Here is a 16,525-nt window from a genome sequence, read left to right on the forward strand (position 1 = left end):
CTGGATGCCCTTCCTGACGCAACTCCACATTACATGGAGAAATGTGGCAGGGGTGGGATTTGAACCCGGAACCTTCCGCACTGAAACCACATGCATTAACCACTTGGCCACCACCCCTGCTATTATTATTAATATAAAAATAAATTAAAAAATATTTTAATTTGTAATACATTTGACTCTTTTACGACAACATTGAGCCATCAATTATTATACAGAAAACAAATGCACAAACATGCTGAAATGCCAGCAGCTTAATGCTAACTTTAACATTGAAAACGCCACAGACATGCTAACGCGTTAGCATCAGCATTAGCATAAAATACATCTATCAACTGTTTCAGAAGACCATAACAGGTCAGTTTAACATAAAGGTAAATATTCCTCACAGACATATGCTCTTTAGGGTTTTAGTGGAGAAAAATTAAGATAAAGTGAAATAAAACAAATGAAACCAATGAAGCAGCAGCTCGAAGCACTCATTGGTTCAAGATTCAAAGCAAAGCTTGGTTGATTATATGGAAGAAACGAGACATTTGTGTTAAAACAGCTATTTAGCAACTAATCGATGACTAAATTAGTTGACAAGTATTTTAATAATCGGTTTTAATCGATTAACTCGATTAGTTGTTTCAGCTCTACCCTCCAGCATGATGATGAATCTGATTTTAATCACTTGTGTCCGCGGCCTTGTTCTTTCAGTCGTTACCCAAAGTTCATGACTATAGATGAGAATAGGAGCTTCAATTAATTGTTAAATAGTGTCTTGTCCTCTCTCTCTCTCTCTCTCTCTCTCTCTCTCTCTCTCTCTCTCTCTCTCTCCCCCTCCACCCCTTACCACGACTGTCTGGTACAGTGTCTGCAGAAGGCAGATGCAACCCCAGTCCATCTGTTGATCTCACGATACAATTTACCCCCACTTGTGAAGAAGACTAACTCTCCCCTGACCCAGAAAGTACAATGCACCCTATTCCATCACAGGACCATGGTCACAGATTTGAAGGTGCTGATCCTAGGGCAAGGCCTTTGATTCCCTATTGCTCCCGGTGTGTAGTGAGCGCCTTGTATGGCGGCACCCTGACATCAGGGTGAATGTGAGGCATAATTGTAAAGCGCTTTGAGCGTCTGATGCAGATGGAAAAGCGCTATATAAATGCAGTCCATTTATCCTCATCCCACTTGCCTCACACTCTACAAGAAAACCTGGCCAGTGCACATCGAAGATCACTGCCTGATGAAGCCATCAGAACCACATCATCCACAAAAAAACAGATAGAATCCTGAGGTCACCAAACTGGACACTCTCCAGTCCCTGATTGCTCTTCTAAATCCTGCCCATGAAAAGTGCATACACCTTTTAAAAGTCCATAGAACACATGTAGACTCATTGGTTATAATCCCAAGCCTCTTCTAATATCCTTGCAAGGGAAATGAGCTGTTCCACAACCAGGAGGGAACCTGCATTGCTCCTTCTGAATTTGAGGTTCGACTAACGGTCTAAGTCTCCTATCTAGTACCCTGCCATAGGCTTTCCCAGGGAGGCTGAAAAGTGTTCCTCTATAATTGGAGCACACTCTTTGGTTCCCATTTTTAAAGATGGGACCACCACCCCAGTTTCTCACTCCAGAGGTACTGTCCCTGATTTCCATGAAACATTGTGTAGGTGTGTCAGCCATGACAGCCCAACAACATCCAGAGACTTCAGCATCTCAGGGTGAATCTCATTTGCTCCCTTAATCAGTTTCCTCTATGACTGAGTATCGCACCGGGGATCTTCTGGTCGCAAGTCTTCCTCTCTGTGGCGCAATAGCTTTCTGCTACCTCATGATACCAATGTAACAACACTGAGCCTGACCACACCTCATTTTTTAGAACAGCACACCCATGGCCGCATCATTTGAAAACTATTGATGATAATTGTGTTGCACCATGCATTGCTTTGTGCTGTGTGTAATGCTGCGTTTATACATAACAATGACATGTCACGAAGTGTATATTCTTGGCCGTTGATCACGAATATGATGATTCAGGGCAGAGATGTTAGGAGTCCTCAGGAACTGTTGCAACTTGTTACAATGCATTACGATTAATGGCATATATTGCTAGCGAATTATCACGAATCATTATGCATGGTCAATAATAATAATAATGTTCCATGTTATTACTGTTCGGAAACCTATTCAGATGCATTAAGTTGTGTTAAGAATGTCAGGAATGTGCCATGAATGACAGAAATATGACATTTGTAATGCGTCCTGCCTATGTGTAAACGCAGCATAAGATAGCGTCTTAAGACACATTACCCACCATAAATGGGGCAGGTTGCCAAAAACAGTTTTAAATCTCATCTTAAAAGCCTCATCAAGCTCAGCTGCTTAGACTGTTCCACATTAAATGTGGAAAAAAAGAAAAAGTTCTACCACCTGCTGTCTTACCACTTCTCTTAAAAATACGCAACAGACTATTTACCGGTAATTATAGGGCACGTGCTGCCATATATCGCTGAACCAAATCAACCGTGTTAAGTGGCAAATACCAACTCAGTATTTTATAGGTCAGTGACAGTACCTTGAATTTGTCCCCCACGTGAACAGGTAACCAGTGTACAGGGTTCTAGCTGCTGTGGGCTGCGCTGGGCAGTACTGACCAGCACTGCAGATGTCCTCCTGGCTGTCGGGTTCAAATTTTCTCCCCTGCCTGGCACAGATTTTCCAAAAAAAATTAACTGAAATGTTTACCCCGATCACACTCGCTACTGCGAACTGTGAATCAGTTCTCCCCCTTGGATTTACCTGATGTGAATTCTCCGAGCTCACAAGTGACTTCCACTCCTATCTCCAGGCCGAAACACCGGACTTTAGTGATAGGGGATTCTATCACCCACAAAGTCAGGTTACAGATGCCGGCTGACGTTAAATGTATTCCTGGGGCCAGAGCTCCCGACATTGCATCCTATCTTAGGCTGCTGATGCTGCAGAAGGGAAGACAGACGAAGGAACATGACATGAGATATAGTCACATAGTTATTCACGTCGGCACCAATGATATCAGGATGAAGCACTCAGAGGTCACAAAAATGGACATAGAGAGAGCTTGTGACCTTGCCAGAAAGATGTGTCGGCATTGATTAATAGTCTCTGGTCCCCTTCCCTCCCAGGGTACTGATGAGGTGTTTAGCAGGCTGTCATCATTAAATAGGTGGCTGGCGCAGTTTTGTCAACAGCAAGCTTTAGCTTTATTGATAACTGGCCTTTGTTCTGGGGCCATCGTGGTCTGCTGATGCCGGAGGCCTCCACCCTACTGGGGAAGGCGCCGCCATCTTGTCTGCGAACATAGACAGAGCTCTACAGGGAGGGTAACATTAGGAATCTACAGCAGACCACGGAGCAGGTGATTAGAGACCCTGCAAGGCTTATGACAAATGTGGGTGTGGAATCCATTAGCTTAGCGGGGAAATTAGTGCAGAAAATCCACTATGGTAATAGTGCAGTTTATCTGCCAGGGGGGGAAATTCAACAAGTTGAGACTGTGCCCTGCTCCCATAGACGTGTCCATAAAAATCATAGAGGGATATGCTTTGCAAACTTAATACCCATTACTATATTGGATCATGTTGAAATTGAGGATTGCCCTGTGGTTGTTCCAGTAATAGCAAAGATTTTGTGTCTGCTACCTACAATGCACGTGGAATGTCTCAAACCTAAACCTACTTCTAGGCATCTTATATATGCCACTCTGGAACCACCCCTAAACCCAAACAGGTCAACTGTCAGCCCCACTGAGGTCCTTAGACTGGGTCTCATTAACATAAGATCACTGTCCTCAAAATCATTGTTGATTAATGATTTAATTATTGATCATCACTTAGATATGATTGGGTTATGTGAAACCTGGCTTAAACCTACAGCTGTCCTCCCCTTAAATGAAGCCTGCCCACCAGCATATACATTTAGTCATGTCCCTCGTGATGCGAAGCAAGGCGGGGGTGTTGCTCTTATTTATAAATCTAGGTTTAGATTATTAGCTGTTGGGGGTCACAAAGATAACTCGCTTGAGCATCTGATTCTCCGCTCCGCTCAGGATATTACGCATTGCCAAGGTCAGAAGAATAAAAATCAGCCGTATTACTTTGTCACTGTATATAGGCCTCCTGGCCCATATTCTGAATTCTTAGATGAATTTGGTGCGTTCATCTCTAACTTGTCAACTAGAGCAGATAACATTCTGATCATTGGTGACTTTAACGTTCATATAAATAAGACTTTTGATCCCCTCTGCAAATCATTTATGGAAATTGTGGATGCATTTTGCAAATTGTGGAGCCATCTTCATTGGCTACCTGTTAATTCTAGAATAGAATTTAAAATTCTTCTTCTTACTTATAAGGTTTTGAATAATCAGGTCCCATCTTATCTTAGGGACCTCATAGTACCATATCACCCCAATAGAGCGCTTCGCTCTCAGACTGCAGGCTTACTTGTAGTTCCTAGGGTTTGTAAGAGTAGAATGGGAGGCAGAGCCTTCAGCTTTCAGGCTCCTCTCCTCTGGAACCAGCTCACAATTCGGATCAGGGAGACAGACACCCTCTCTACTTTTAAGATTAGACTTAAAACTTTCCTTTTTGCTAAAGCTTATAGTTAGGGCTGGATCAGGTGACCCTGAACCATCCCTTAATTATGCTGCTATAGACTTAGACTGCTGGGGGGTTCCCATGATGCACTGAGTGTTTCTTTCTCTTTTTGCTCTGTATGCACCACTCTGCATTTAATCATTAGTGATTGATCTCTGCTCCCCTCCACAGCATGTCTTTTTCCTGGTTCTCTCCCTCAGCCCCAACCAGTCCCAGCAGAAGACTGCCCCTCTCTGAGCCTGCTTCTGCTGGAGGTTTCTTCCTGTTAAAAGGGAGTTTTTCTTTCCCACTGTCGCCAAGTGCTTGCTCACAGGGAGTCGTTTTGACCGTTGGGGTTTTTCCGTAATTATTGTATGGCTTTGCCTTACAATATAAAGCACCTTGGGGCAACTGTTTGTTGTGATTTGGTGCTATATAAATAAAATTGATTTGATTTGAATTGATTTGATTAGGATTTCGGTAATGCATTCGGGATTCGACGCACATTAATGGAAATACCCTGGATCTGGTTCTCGCACGTGGTATTGCTGTCACGAATATTGACATCGTGCCTCTTACATCAGTGGTCTCTGATCACTCACTTACGTTTACAGTTTTGCTGCCGTGTTTAGTGGAACAACAACCTTATTTATCACTGCAGCGATGCATCAACTCCTCAACTAAGACTGAACTAGAAGCTAGACTGCTTGATGTCTTAGACTCACTTTTGACAAATACCCAGTCAGTATACAGACTTGTGATAGTTTAAACTCAGTGCTCAAAACGACACTCGACATGATTGCACCACCTGTGTTGAAACCGCGCTTCCCCAAATTGCAGTCACCTTGGTTCAACGATTACCTGCGTGACCTCAAGCATAAAGCAAGAGGTCTAGAACGGAAATGGCGTTGTTCAAATTAGAAGTATTCCACCTTGCGTGGCGTGATGCTATCTTAGACTATAAACATGCATTATTGGCTACAAAGCGGACCTATTACTCTGATTTGATCAGCAAAAACAAGCATAACTCAAAGTTCTTGTTCGACACGGTGGCAACGCTTATTCATGGACAACCACCTGTAGCTCGCTCTCTTTTTATATTTGATAGTATCCCAACGTCAACAAAAAGCACAACCTGTTTATTTGATCCTATACCAACAAAACTGTTTAAGGACCTGTGGCCCACTCTTGGGCCGATTGTGCTGGAAATTATTAATCTTTCTTTAACTTCTGGATCTATTCCTAAACATTTGAGATCTGCAGTGATCAAACCATTACTTAAGAAACCTAATCTTGACCCTAGTGTATTGAAAAACTATCGGCCGATATCAAATCTATCATTTTGCTCTAAAATTCTGGAACAAGTGGTGTCACGGCAGCTCATGGACTATCTTACTGAGAATAATCTCTTTGAGCCACTGCAGTCTGCTTTTAGAAAATATCATTCCACAGAGACGGCTCTCACTAAAGTGGTGAATGATCTTCTGCTTACAATGGATTCTGACACCACTACGGTTCTGCTGCTGTTAGATCTCAGTGCTGCATTTGATACAGTGGATCATCATATTCTACTTGATAGGCTGGAAAATCATTTTGGGATTACTGGGAGTGCCCTTGCATGACTGACGTCATACTTGACCAGTTGTTCTCACTGTGTTTTGTACAGTAACACTACCTCTAACCTTAGTGACATGAAATTTGGGGTTCCTCAGGGGTCTGTCTTAGGCCCCCTGCTTTTCTCCCTTTATATAGCACCCCTTGGGCACATATTGCAGCGTTTTGGGATTACCTTTCACTGCTATGCAGATGATATTCAGTTATATATGCCGATAACTGCTGGTAATCTCGTTCACATAAAGTCGTTAGAAGATTGCCTTGCAGCAATGAGAAGTTGGATGTCTAGAAACTTCCTACTTTTAAACTCTGATAAGACTGAAATGATGGTTCTTGGTCCAGTGAGACATCGGCATCAATTTGACCAGTTAACAGCCTTGGCTCGTGTGTCATACATCACACTGACAAAGTGAGGAACCTTGGGGTAATTTTTGATCCTTCATTGTCCTTTGGCCTCCATATTAGAAATATTACTAGGACTGCTTTCTTCCACCTGCGAAATATAGCGAAGATTCGTCCCATCCTGTCTATGGCTGATGCTGAGACCCTGATCCATGCGTTCATCTCTTCTAGATTGGACTACTGCAATGTTCTATTTTCTGGTTTACCGCAGTCTAGCATTAGGGGTCTCCAATTGGTTCAGAATGCTGCAGCCAGACTTTTGACATGAAGCAGAAAGTTTGACCGCATTACACTCATTTTGGCGTCTCTTGACTGGCTTACTGTCCCAGTAAGATCAGATTTTAAGGTTCTGCTACTAACCTATAAAATTATTCATGGACTGGCACCTCCCTACGTAGCTGACCTAAGTTGTTCAAGCAAGGCAGTTAGTTGTTGTGTTAGGAAAAAAAACTCATGACAGAAAAGCTGCCTGCTTCACAGGATTAAAAGGTACAGTGTGTCATTTTTGAAGAAGAGCGCAAATGTTATATACCCATCAAATATTAGTGTTTTTAACCTTTTCAACATTATTTTATTAATTTAGACTTTTACAGAAACATTTTAAAAAGAACTTTGGTATTACAAATATTACAACATAAATGTCTTTTTGTCTATTATTCTTGCTTTCAGTGCATCTAAAACAGGGGTGGGCAGTGAGGGCCGAGACACTGCAGGTTTTCCCTGCAACCACTCACCTCAGCAGGTGGGTTGCTGATGAGCTTCTCCCCTGAACACAAACACCTGATCATTAATGAAATCACCTGCTTAGGTGATTGGTAATAAAGAAAACCTGCAGTGTCTCAGACCTTCATGGCACATGATTGTCCACCCCGATCTACAACCACTCAAAATTGGTTAAAGTAGGGCTTGCCAGTAACATTTTTAGAGATACAAAACCCTATAGCTTCAGGGGGCTCTGCCCCCTTGACCCCCGCCGGGGGTCCCTGCATCCCCCCGGTTGTGAGCCGTGCTCACGCAATTTACCTGGCATTGACATGGTTCTAGCTAGAACCCTGCCGGTGTAATATGATGAAATTTTCATTGACTTGTCACAGTTTCACCAGCCACATCCTGAATCATCTGAAGACCTCTTGCACGCAGCTGGCCAAAGAACAAAACATTACAGTAATCAGTTCTGGATGACAGAAAAGCAAGAATCACAATTGCAGCATCAGACAACGGCAAAATCACTCTAACCTTGGCAACATTTCACAAATAAAAATAACCAATCCTGGGTACCTCTCAGATGCACACGTCAAAAGAAAGCTGATCACACCACAATTCTTAACTATCACTGTATTGAATCACACAGCTACTCAGAGATGGAGGAAAGTTGTTATACTCTGTGTCCACAATCTTTTAGTTAAGTGCAAACTACTCCTCTTTAAAGAGATGAGTAATTCTCTTTAAAATGTGACCTTGCACATGATGTGTGGATTCTTACAGTGAACATTTAAATTAACTACTGTGAGCACTGTTAACAGTGTTGCACACTACGTCAAAGAATATCAGTTCAGCTGAGTTAATCTTGATAGCTTTGAAGTTTGTGGGATCGAGTACTGACTTGAACCAAGGCGACATGTAGAAAAGGAACTGTGTACAGATGCGGTTGCATTCAGCTGCTACCAACATCATGTGATCTCACTAAAGGTTTTTTCACACTCAGAACAGCAACAAAGTATTATTTTGTCACTAAGGGCTGATGGAGGTTTGTGTCAACAGTGCATCTGCCTGTGATTATGTAATTTATTAGCCAGGATGTTGGCTTTCCAGTTGAATCCTGAGTGGCAAAGTGTTCACAGTTGTATCAGTTGGTTTTGGAATGCTGAATATGATTGATATTGTTGTGTAAATAAAGCGCACGGAGCAGATAAAGTACATGCAGCTACATGAGTGAACACGTCCATAGAGGTTTGAGTTTCTGCAACAGCTTGTTGTTGCTCATTGATTATGAGAACTGTCGGCACGGCAGTTGGACATTAAAAGGCCTCTTGTGCATGCGTCCACACTGCAATGAGGTGTCTGTGTCAGGGACCTGGCAGCACTCATGGAAAAGTTTAACTGAAGCTCTGTTCAGCCGTTGGACTCTTAAAAAAAAAAAAAAAAAAAAAATGCAGCAAAGCTTCATTGTCGTAGCAATTAGAGGCAGATCCCAAATCCCTCTTTCAACCTCACCTGGGTCTGTTGAACTATTCAGATGATGGAATTAACTACTTAATCTTACTAAAAGTTATAGTCATTTCTGAATGCCATTTATGAGATGAAATGAGATTTATAGTGCCAACTGCTGTAGCATAGCCATTTTTGAGAGTAATTGTGTTGATGTTTACTTCTTAACTGTACTTTATGTTCACACAAACCGCTCAGACTACACTGTGTAAAGACACGCCCCACTTTTGTTTGTGACTGTTTTGATTGGGGATGTGAGACGTTCTTATAGTTCTTGCTCTGAAGTGGAAATGTTCAGGGACACGAGTCGCCTGATAAACCAGCAAACCACAAAAAAGGAATTGTTCAACCTTTTGCATCATAAAATGCTCACGTACACATTTACTCGAAAATGTGCACGCACAGTCTTATGTGCACAACACTGAATGATGTTTCCCTTCTTTCTCTATCTTTCCCTTTATTTATTTCTCATGCTTTATTAGTCTTCTCTCGTTCTCTTTGAGAGCAACACCTACTTTCAAGATATGCAGATCAGGTTGTGGACATGGTTTGGCAAGTTATCACACCACTTCCTCATACCATTAGAAACTTCCAACCAACCGCTGTCTGCAGATGGGCATGTTCGAATACGAATGATGCTGTAATATGTTTAGTGTTCTCTCTGTGCTGCAGTTATATGGAGGTTGCTGAGAATTACAGGGTGGTTACAGGTTTGGGGAGGGTGAATTAGGAAAGGTTTGTGCTATGGGGTACGTCTGTTCCTAAACTATACTTATTTATGGCAACAGCAGTGATGGTTCTCTGCAACAGTTGAAATTAATGGCATGCAAAATGTTCAGACAAGCAATACAGTAAAACATGCACATACACAGACTCTTCCAATGTGGAGGAATTGGCATGCTATGTATACACAAGGCATGCCAGCAAACAAAGGAGGAAAGGAAAAGCAATTAACCCCACTGACTGAGTGGTTATGAGCTTTGTCTGTCCAATTCCAGGTTAGACTGATGATTAGTGATTCTGGTCACGGATAGCGAGCACTATTACTAAACCCTGACTGTGTCTTTCCTCATCCAGCGACAAGCAACAGCCCTTGCCTCATACTTCCCTTTACTCTCAAAACTATTTCACAGTGACTGTTAGCTTTGTTGCTTTTGAATATTGGACCAAGCAAATATTTAGTGCAAGAATAAACTTCAGCAGAATACATAGAAATGGGTCAACAGTTTATTATAAGGAATTTTAACCGGTGCTTGTAGAGGCTTGTGCTGCTTAGCTCTAATCACTGCATGTTCAGCTCTGTCCACATGAGCCTGCAACTGCTTTGGACAACAATGCTTCCTATTTAACATGCACAGAGTCAGCTTCCCCTGCGGTGGCCTTTTATCTCTTGTGTGTGTATTTGTGTGTATGTGTTTGTCTGTGTGTAACCATGTGAGCATGTGCATCAAGGGAAAAAAAAGAGGCTATTCTGTTACCGTGTCAATGCATTAAGAAGGCCCCTCAGTGAGGTCTTGTGTGCTCCTGGCTGGTTTACCATTAGCTTAATGCCCAGACACAAACTGTGGGTGCTTACTGTTCAGTCTGAAACCACTGTAGAGGCCCTCCAAATCTCATTTATCATCACTGACCTATGCTCTGTCTCTTACACGTGCACTAAAGGCAACAATCGGAAAGGTCTTGAGGAGAAAAGAAAGATGGAGGGTGAGGTCCCCAATTATGAACAACTATGCACATTGTCACATTGCCTTCTGTGCCATTAGTTGCTGAAACCATATAAACATGTCTTTGTTCTCATAGAGATTTGTTGTTGTTGGCTTGAATAAGGCAGCTGATAGTTCTGAAATTGCCCAATTGTGGTGTTACACTCAACAGTATAATCCTAGAAATTAGCACGGTTCATATTCAGGTTTTGAGGCCTCAGTAACAACAAAGGGCATGGACAGTTACAATGGAGACAAGTCCATCCCAGCCAGCTTGTGTAAACAACAACTCAAAACAATAAAAACTATAATCGAGTAATTCAACCAAATTAAAATGGCATATAGTGAGGATGAAATGATTAGATATTGGTGAACTTTGATTCACCAGAGCAATAAAAAAAAAAAAAAAAAAAAACAGCGATGTGTCTGCCACCTGCTGGATGGTTAATGAATGCTGGATGGGTTATGGAAAATTACGAACAGCTATAGTTGAATTTACGTTCACTTTCTCTTTGACTTGCTAAAACACTGTGCACATTGTGTGTTTGTCTGTGCACTCCACCCTTCACGTCAGCTGACACGGATGTGTTAAGCGAGCAGCCATGAGGAGAAACATGATGCCTAATACAGGGGCAAATATGGGATGAAATGGATGAAAGAACAGGAAAGTTAAACCGGGATTAAAGAATGGATAGAAAGGGCAGCATATGTTGCCACCTGCATTCACACCTGCTGGAATATTTGGGAATGTGCATCTACAACAGGGTGTGTATGTGCACTACCACATACATTGCTTGTAGGAAAGGTATTTGAATTTTTGAGCATGCAGTGGAGCTCTAAAACTATAACAGCACAAATGAACCACTCTGACGTCATGGTGAACAGTCTAGTTTGCATTTCATATTTCTACACATTAAGCCACAAATACTACATGCACAAAATACAGGTAGTTGTTTCTCAAATATTTGCTTGCATTTAGCAAATGTTTTGTTTTGCACACCAGAGGGCAGATTAATACTAAAACATTTTTGGTTTATGCCAGAGTGTCTTTTCCTTCCCTGTTGTTGTGGTAAACAGGACGAACCCGATTTAATCTTATAAAGCCATTTGTTGTGTTGCTGTTCCAACTCAACAAAATAATAATAATTCCTTCAGAGTTATACAGTTCTTACAGCTGATGCTGATGTTGCAAATTGTGGCTATTTATTTTGGAGGAAAACCACAAAGAATGCCTGAAACAAACGCAGGATATATCACTGCTTGAGTTTTAAGTAAAAGCATGAGACTGATTACATCTGTTCTGTTTTGGCCTTTAGTGGCTGTCCCTTTAACTTATGATCAGATTTAATGAGTGGTTGCTGACATCTTAAGGTCTAAATAGTTGTGCACTATCTTGAGGAACTTATGAAGCATTATGTGCCTTCTCCTGCCCTGTGGTTTCAGGATGTGCATTTACTTTCTATACCTAGGGTTAAAGTGTATATGACACCTAAAAAATGAGGTAAAACTGATATAAATATCAAAATATACATACAGTATAGTAAGTTGAAAGTGGTTTTAATTATCACTGAGAAATAAAGTTTGTACAGTTTCTCGAAAGTGTGTTTCTTGGAAAGCGCGCTGGCAGCATTCCATCAGCGGTCACGTGATGCTGTGACATCGCAACGTGTAGAGTCCTGTCTTTGTCTGTTAGATTGACAACAGGAACAGATAGACCTCAGCATGGACAGTGACGAGATCGAGAAATTTTTTGACTCCTCTTCAAGTGTGGATTATTTCTGACTCGGATCCTGAGGATGTTGCAGCAGTGATTAGACCCTACGGATTGCAGCCGTATCTTTCGGACGAACATTCAAACCAGGAGCATTTTGGCAGCGAAAATAATGCTGACAGTGTTTATGGCGGAGCCGAAGCAGAGGCAAGAGACATGCCAATTCCGATGGATTTTGAAAGGCTGCAGAATATGGAATGGTAAGGGAGGCTTTGATTTTTGTTGCTGCTGTTTATAACACTCTAATTATAGCATTTTCGATTCTAGCGTCTGTTTACTGGCTTTGTAATTTTTCCGGAGCCGCGATATTGTAGCTATTACTTGCGGACCACCATCATTACCTTTGGGTTTTTGCCGTTTTCGAGTGCCTGGCATTGCAATCATCCATGTTTAGTTACGTTATTTTCACGAAAGAATAGGAAATAAACGGCGAAATTGTCGAAAAAGATCGCTGAAAACAACAGCGAACATGCTGCCGCCGTGTTTACTACATGTTGCACTGATATTTTTACAAGTTCCTTGACCATTTCAAGATTATTGTGAACATATTATTTGGGGTTGACATTTTATGTGTTCCTGTGAGCGGTGCGAGAACATGGAGACGGTAGAGGAAAGTGTCTGCTGTTGGGAGCAAATGCAGGTGTGCGAGCGGAGCGAGCGGCAGCCTGACATTTCGTGCATCGCACAACACCGCGGCTTTCGATCAATCTGCCTGGACTTGAAAAGGCTAAAACCTTTCGCCCTTGTGTTTGTGCAATATGCTGCGACACACTGGTTGGGCATATCAACAAACAAGTCCCTGAGAGCTGTGTTTAATCAAAGTTTCTGCCGCTAAAAAAAGTGTAAACAACGGCCGCCAGGCGTGCAAGCCGATACGGCCTACACGTAATGACGTATTTCAGGCTTGATGCTCAGCAGGAAGCTGGTCACGGGGTGTGCACATTTTTCAGTGGCGGCACATTCAAATGTTGTATTTAACAGGAGAACTGCGTCCATTTTCCCAAAACGCTTAGTTTGTCAGAATTATATAACCTTTGTTACATGTAATAAGACTATGTTGTCTTTAAGTGTCATATCCACTTTAAGAAGAAATCAGCAGGCTTGATTTTAGAAAGACCACTTCAGTTGATTCTTTTAAGACTCATCTCAAAGCCTTTGCCTCCTTTTAGCTATGTTTAATGGTATTTGTGATGTTTGTATTTGCTGTAGCAGTGAAGTGGATAATACAAAGACAGATGCAGCCTGTCTGAGGAAGATTTTTGGATGGCAGCTGTTCAAGGACTATATATAAGATGGCTATAACCTAAGGACCATGACCTATTTGTTTTTGTTTTGTATGTTTGAAAATTCTTTGTGGTACTTTACTTATTAGGTCTTTGTCATTGTTAGTAAGCAATTGGTTCCCCCCACACCCAGGTCTGATCTGCTTTAGGTTTCTTCCTCACATTACACCTGAGGGAATTTTTCTTTACCACTGTTGCCTACGTACTTACTCAGGAGAGTTGGTAAGGTTAGAACTTACCCTTGTGATGTGCCTTGTTGAAACTTGTGTTGTGATTTGGAATGATATAAATTGACTTTTGTAGCTTTTGAAAGTTATTTTTGCTTTTCATGTTTTAATTTTTTACATAACTGGGCTGTTGAAAGTTGAAGATGACTAAAAAAGCAAAAGCACAGTGGTGTCACTATTCACCTTTAGGTTTAATGAGGTTGAATACAGCAGTGCAGTTGTGCAACTGATTTATGAAACATTTTTTTACTATTTCTCTGTTGACTTATTCCTTTATTCTCTCTCTTTTCTGTTGTCCTTGCCAGGCCTTTGGGAATGCTAAAACAGCCCACAACAACAACTCCAGCCGCTTTGGTAAATTCATCCAGGTTAATTACCTTGAGAGTGGAGTGGTCCGAGGGTAAGTAATTAACTCTGGGTAGACGGAGATACACAGATGTTTGAATCTGTATGTCTAATCAGTCATTGTGAGCACCTACTCTCAACAAAGAATTGGTCAGTCAAGTCAAACTATTTTTCTGGAGGACCACAATAATTTGAACAGAGCAGACCAGATTCAGTGGGGTGATGATTTGCTTTGGACACACTAATTAATAAATACATAATTAAAATAAAAGCTCAACAAGGAAATTTCTAATATGTAAAGACAGAAGCTTAAAAGTTTATATTTGTGGGTGTTAGTTTTGTTTTTTCTTATTTCTTTTTATTGCAGCTTTACAGTTGTCTGGCAGGGGTGGTGATCAAGTGGGTACTGCACTTGGTTTCAGTGTGGAAGGTTCTCTGTTCAAATCCCACCCCTGCCACATTTCTTCAAGTATAGTGGAGTTGCGTCAGGAAGGGCATCCGGCGTAAAACTTGCACCATTTCAACATGTACATCCACCATAGATTTCCTGAGCAGCCGAAGGGACGTACTTACTTTTACATAATCAGTTGTCTGAAATACCTCTTTAATGAATTTTGTCCGAGTAATGCAGTACTTTTTTTTTTGGCTTCTCCCGTTTTTGCTTGGGGTAGCCACAGTTGGCACAACTTTTACACTAGATGCCCTTCTCAATGCAACTCCAGGAGAGTGGGGAACAGGTGGCTTTGCCTTGGGACGCTTTCACTGCGTGGCAACCATGCTGACAGCTTGTGCCACTGTGCTAACATCTTAGAAATACAATTACATATATATTATACAAATAATGAATGTTTATGAGTTCAGTGGTACAAATATTTCATGAGGTGAAAAAAAAAATCACCTCATGGGGGGGGCGGAGCACGAGCACGTGTGGCGCGTGTGCGAGGACATGCGTTCCCGTGTGTGTGCAGAGTGCAATGGTACTAAACGTATGGAACCAAATTTGCACTCTAAATGCAATGCAACACAAATGGGATGAATTAATCCATGTCATGTGACATACAAAGCACCAATCAAATGACAAGGATCCACTCCGCTGTTATATAAACAAATATAGTACATTAATAGCTGCTATACTGTAGCAGGGGTGGTGGCCAAGTGGTTAATGCGCTTGGTTTCAGTTCAGAAGGTTCCGGGTTCAAATCCCACCCCTGCCACATTTCTCCATGTAATGTGGAGTTGCGTCAGGAAGGGCATCCGGCGTAAAACTTGTGCCAATTCAACATGCAGATCCACCTTGGATTTGCTGTGGCGACCCCAAGTGCAAACAAGGGAGCAGCCGAAGGGACTTACTAATAGCTGCTATACTGTACATTTGCCATGCCAGTGCTTTTCACTTTTAGAAGCATTTATATTGAAATTTATGAAAAACCTAAATACTATCAAGGCTCTCACTAAGAAGTGGAATAATGGTGCTGCACCATTATGCCGGTTTTCAAATTAAGGGTGTTCCCTCTCTGTTTTTTCTGGTAATATTGTTAAAAAAAACTTTGCATTATTTTCCTCTGTGCCATTCTGTTCCTGTGAAATCTCTTAAAGCGCCATAATCTCGTGATGATTCAATGTGTTATAGACCCACCTCTCTAACTTCAGACCCGGCCATAACAACAACAAAAAATGTTTATATATATATATATATATATATATATATATATATATATATATATATAATAAGCTCAATTTTCTCACTGAGTGTTTCAGTCTCTCACGTTTGTAATGGACAATAGCAGAATGCTGAAGAGACGAAGGATGGCTGTGGTAAACACTGGCATTAATAAAGGGACTGTTGTGACATTTTCGTCTTTTAAAATAAGTTGTTTTTTCTTCTTGGTGGTGGGGCAAGTGGCAGCGGGCTGAGAAACGCACCCAGAGGACTGCAAACACAGAGGGGCTTCTTTAAAAAGACCACTCTGCATTTCTCAAGCAGTTTCCATGACAAGGAATTAAATTATTTACAGGCACCATCTCAAACAAGGGCTTCTCAAGTGCACAACAGTTTTCAGCTGGGATACCCCCCCCCCCCCCCCCCCCCCCAATGATCTAAATTTCTGGAAAGAGTCCTGACCATGATATATGCTGTCACTGTTCATGCTTCAAATTACACTGAAATGCTAATTTTAGGTCACCCAGCCTAAAGTCTTTTTTTAAACAGTCATTGTCATCAGTCATGTGTTTCGTCCTTGGTGCAGCTTGTACACAGAGTGAAACTTGTAGCCACTAGGCTCTCAGTAGGAGCAGATCAAAGTCGGCTCAGCTACGTCACTTCGGTTCCTCATAAAGAAGAAGGAACAGCTGTTTAATGTGATGTA

At 41.6% G+C, this 16,525-nt stretch overlaps 1 protein-coding gene across 1 annotated transcript in view; it reads left to right on the forward strand.

Annotated features, from left to right (window-relative positions):
• LOC117518638 (unconventional myosin-IXb) overlaps positions 1 to 16,525 on the forward strand; it is a 195,017-nt gene that overhangs the window by 112,717 nt on the left and 65,775 nt on the right. The window contains 1 exon segment of the mRNA XM_034179841.1: positions 14,120 to 14,214. Within this exon segment, the coding sequence (XP_034035732.1) occupies positions 14,120 to 14,214 (95 nt within the window).

The sequence above is a fragment of the Thalassophryne amazonica genome, chromosome 10, assembly GCF_902500255.1.
Source record: "Thalassophryne amazonica chromosome 10, fThaAma1.1, whole genome shotgun sequence".
In the NCBI taxonomy this organism is placed as follows: Eukaryota; Metazoa; Chordata; class Actinopteri; order Batrachoidiformes; family Batrachoididae; genus Thalassophryne; species Thalassophryne amazonica.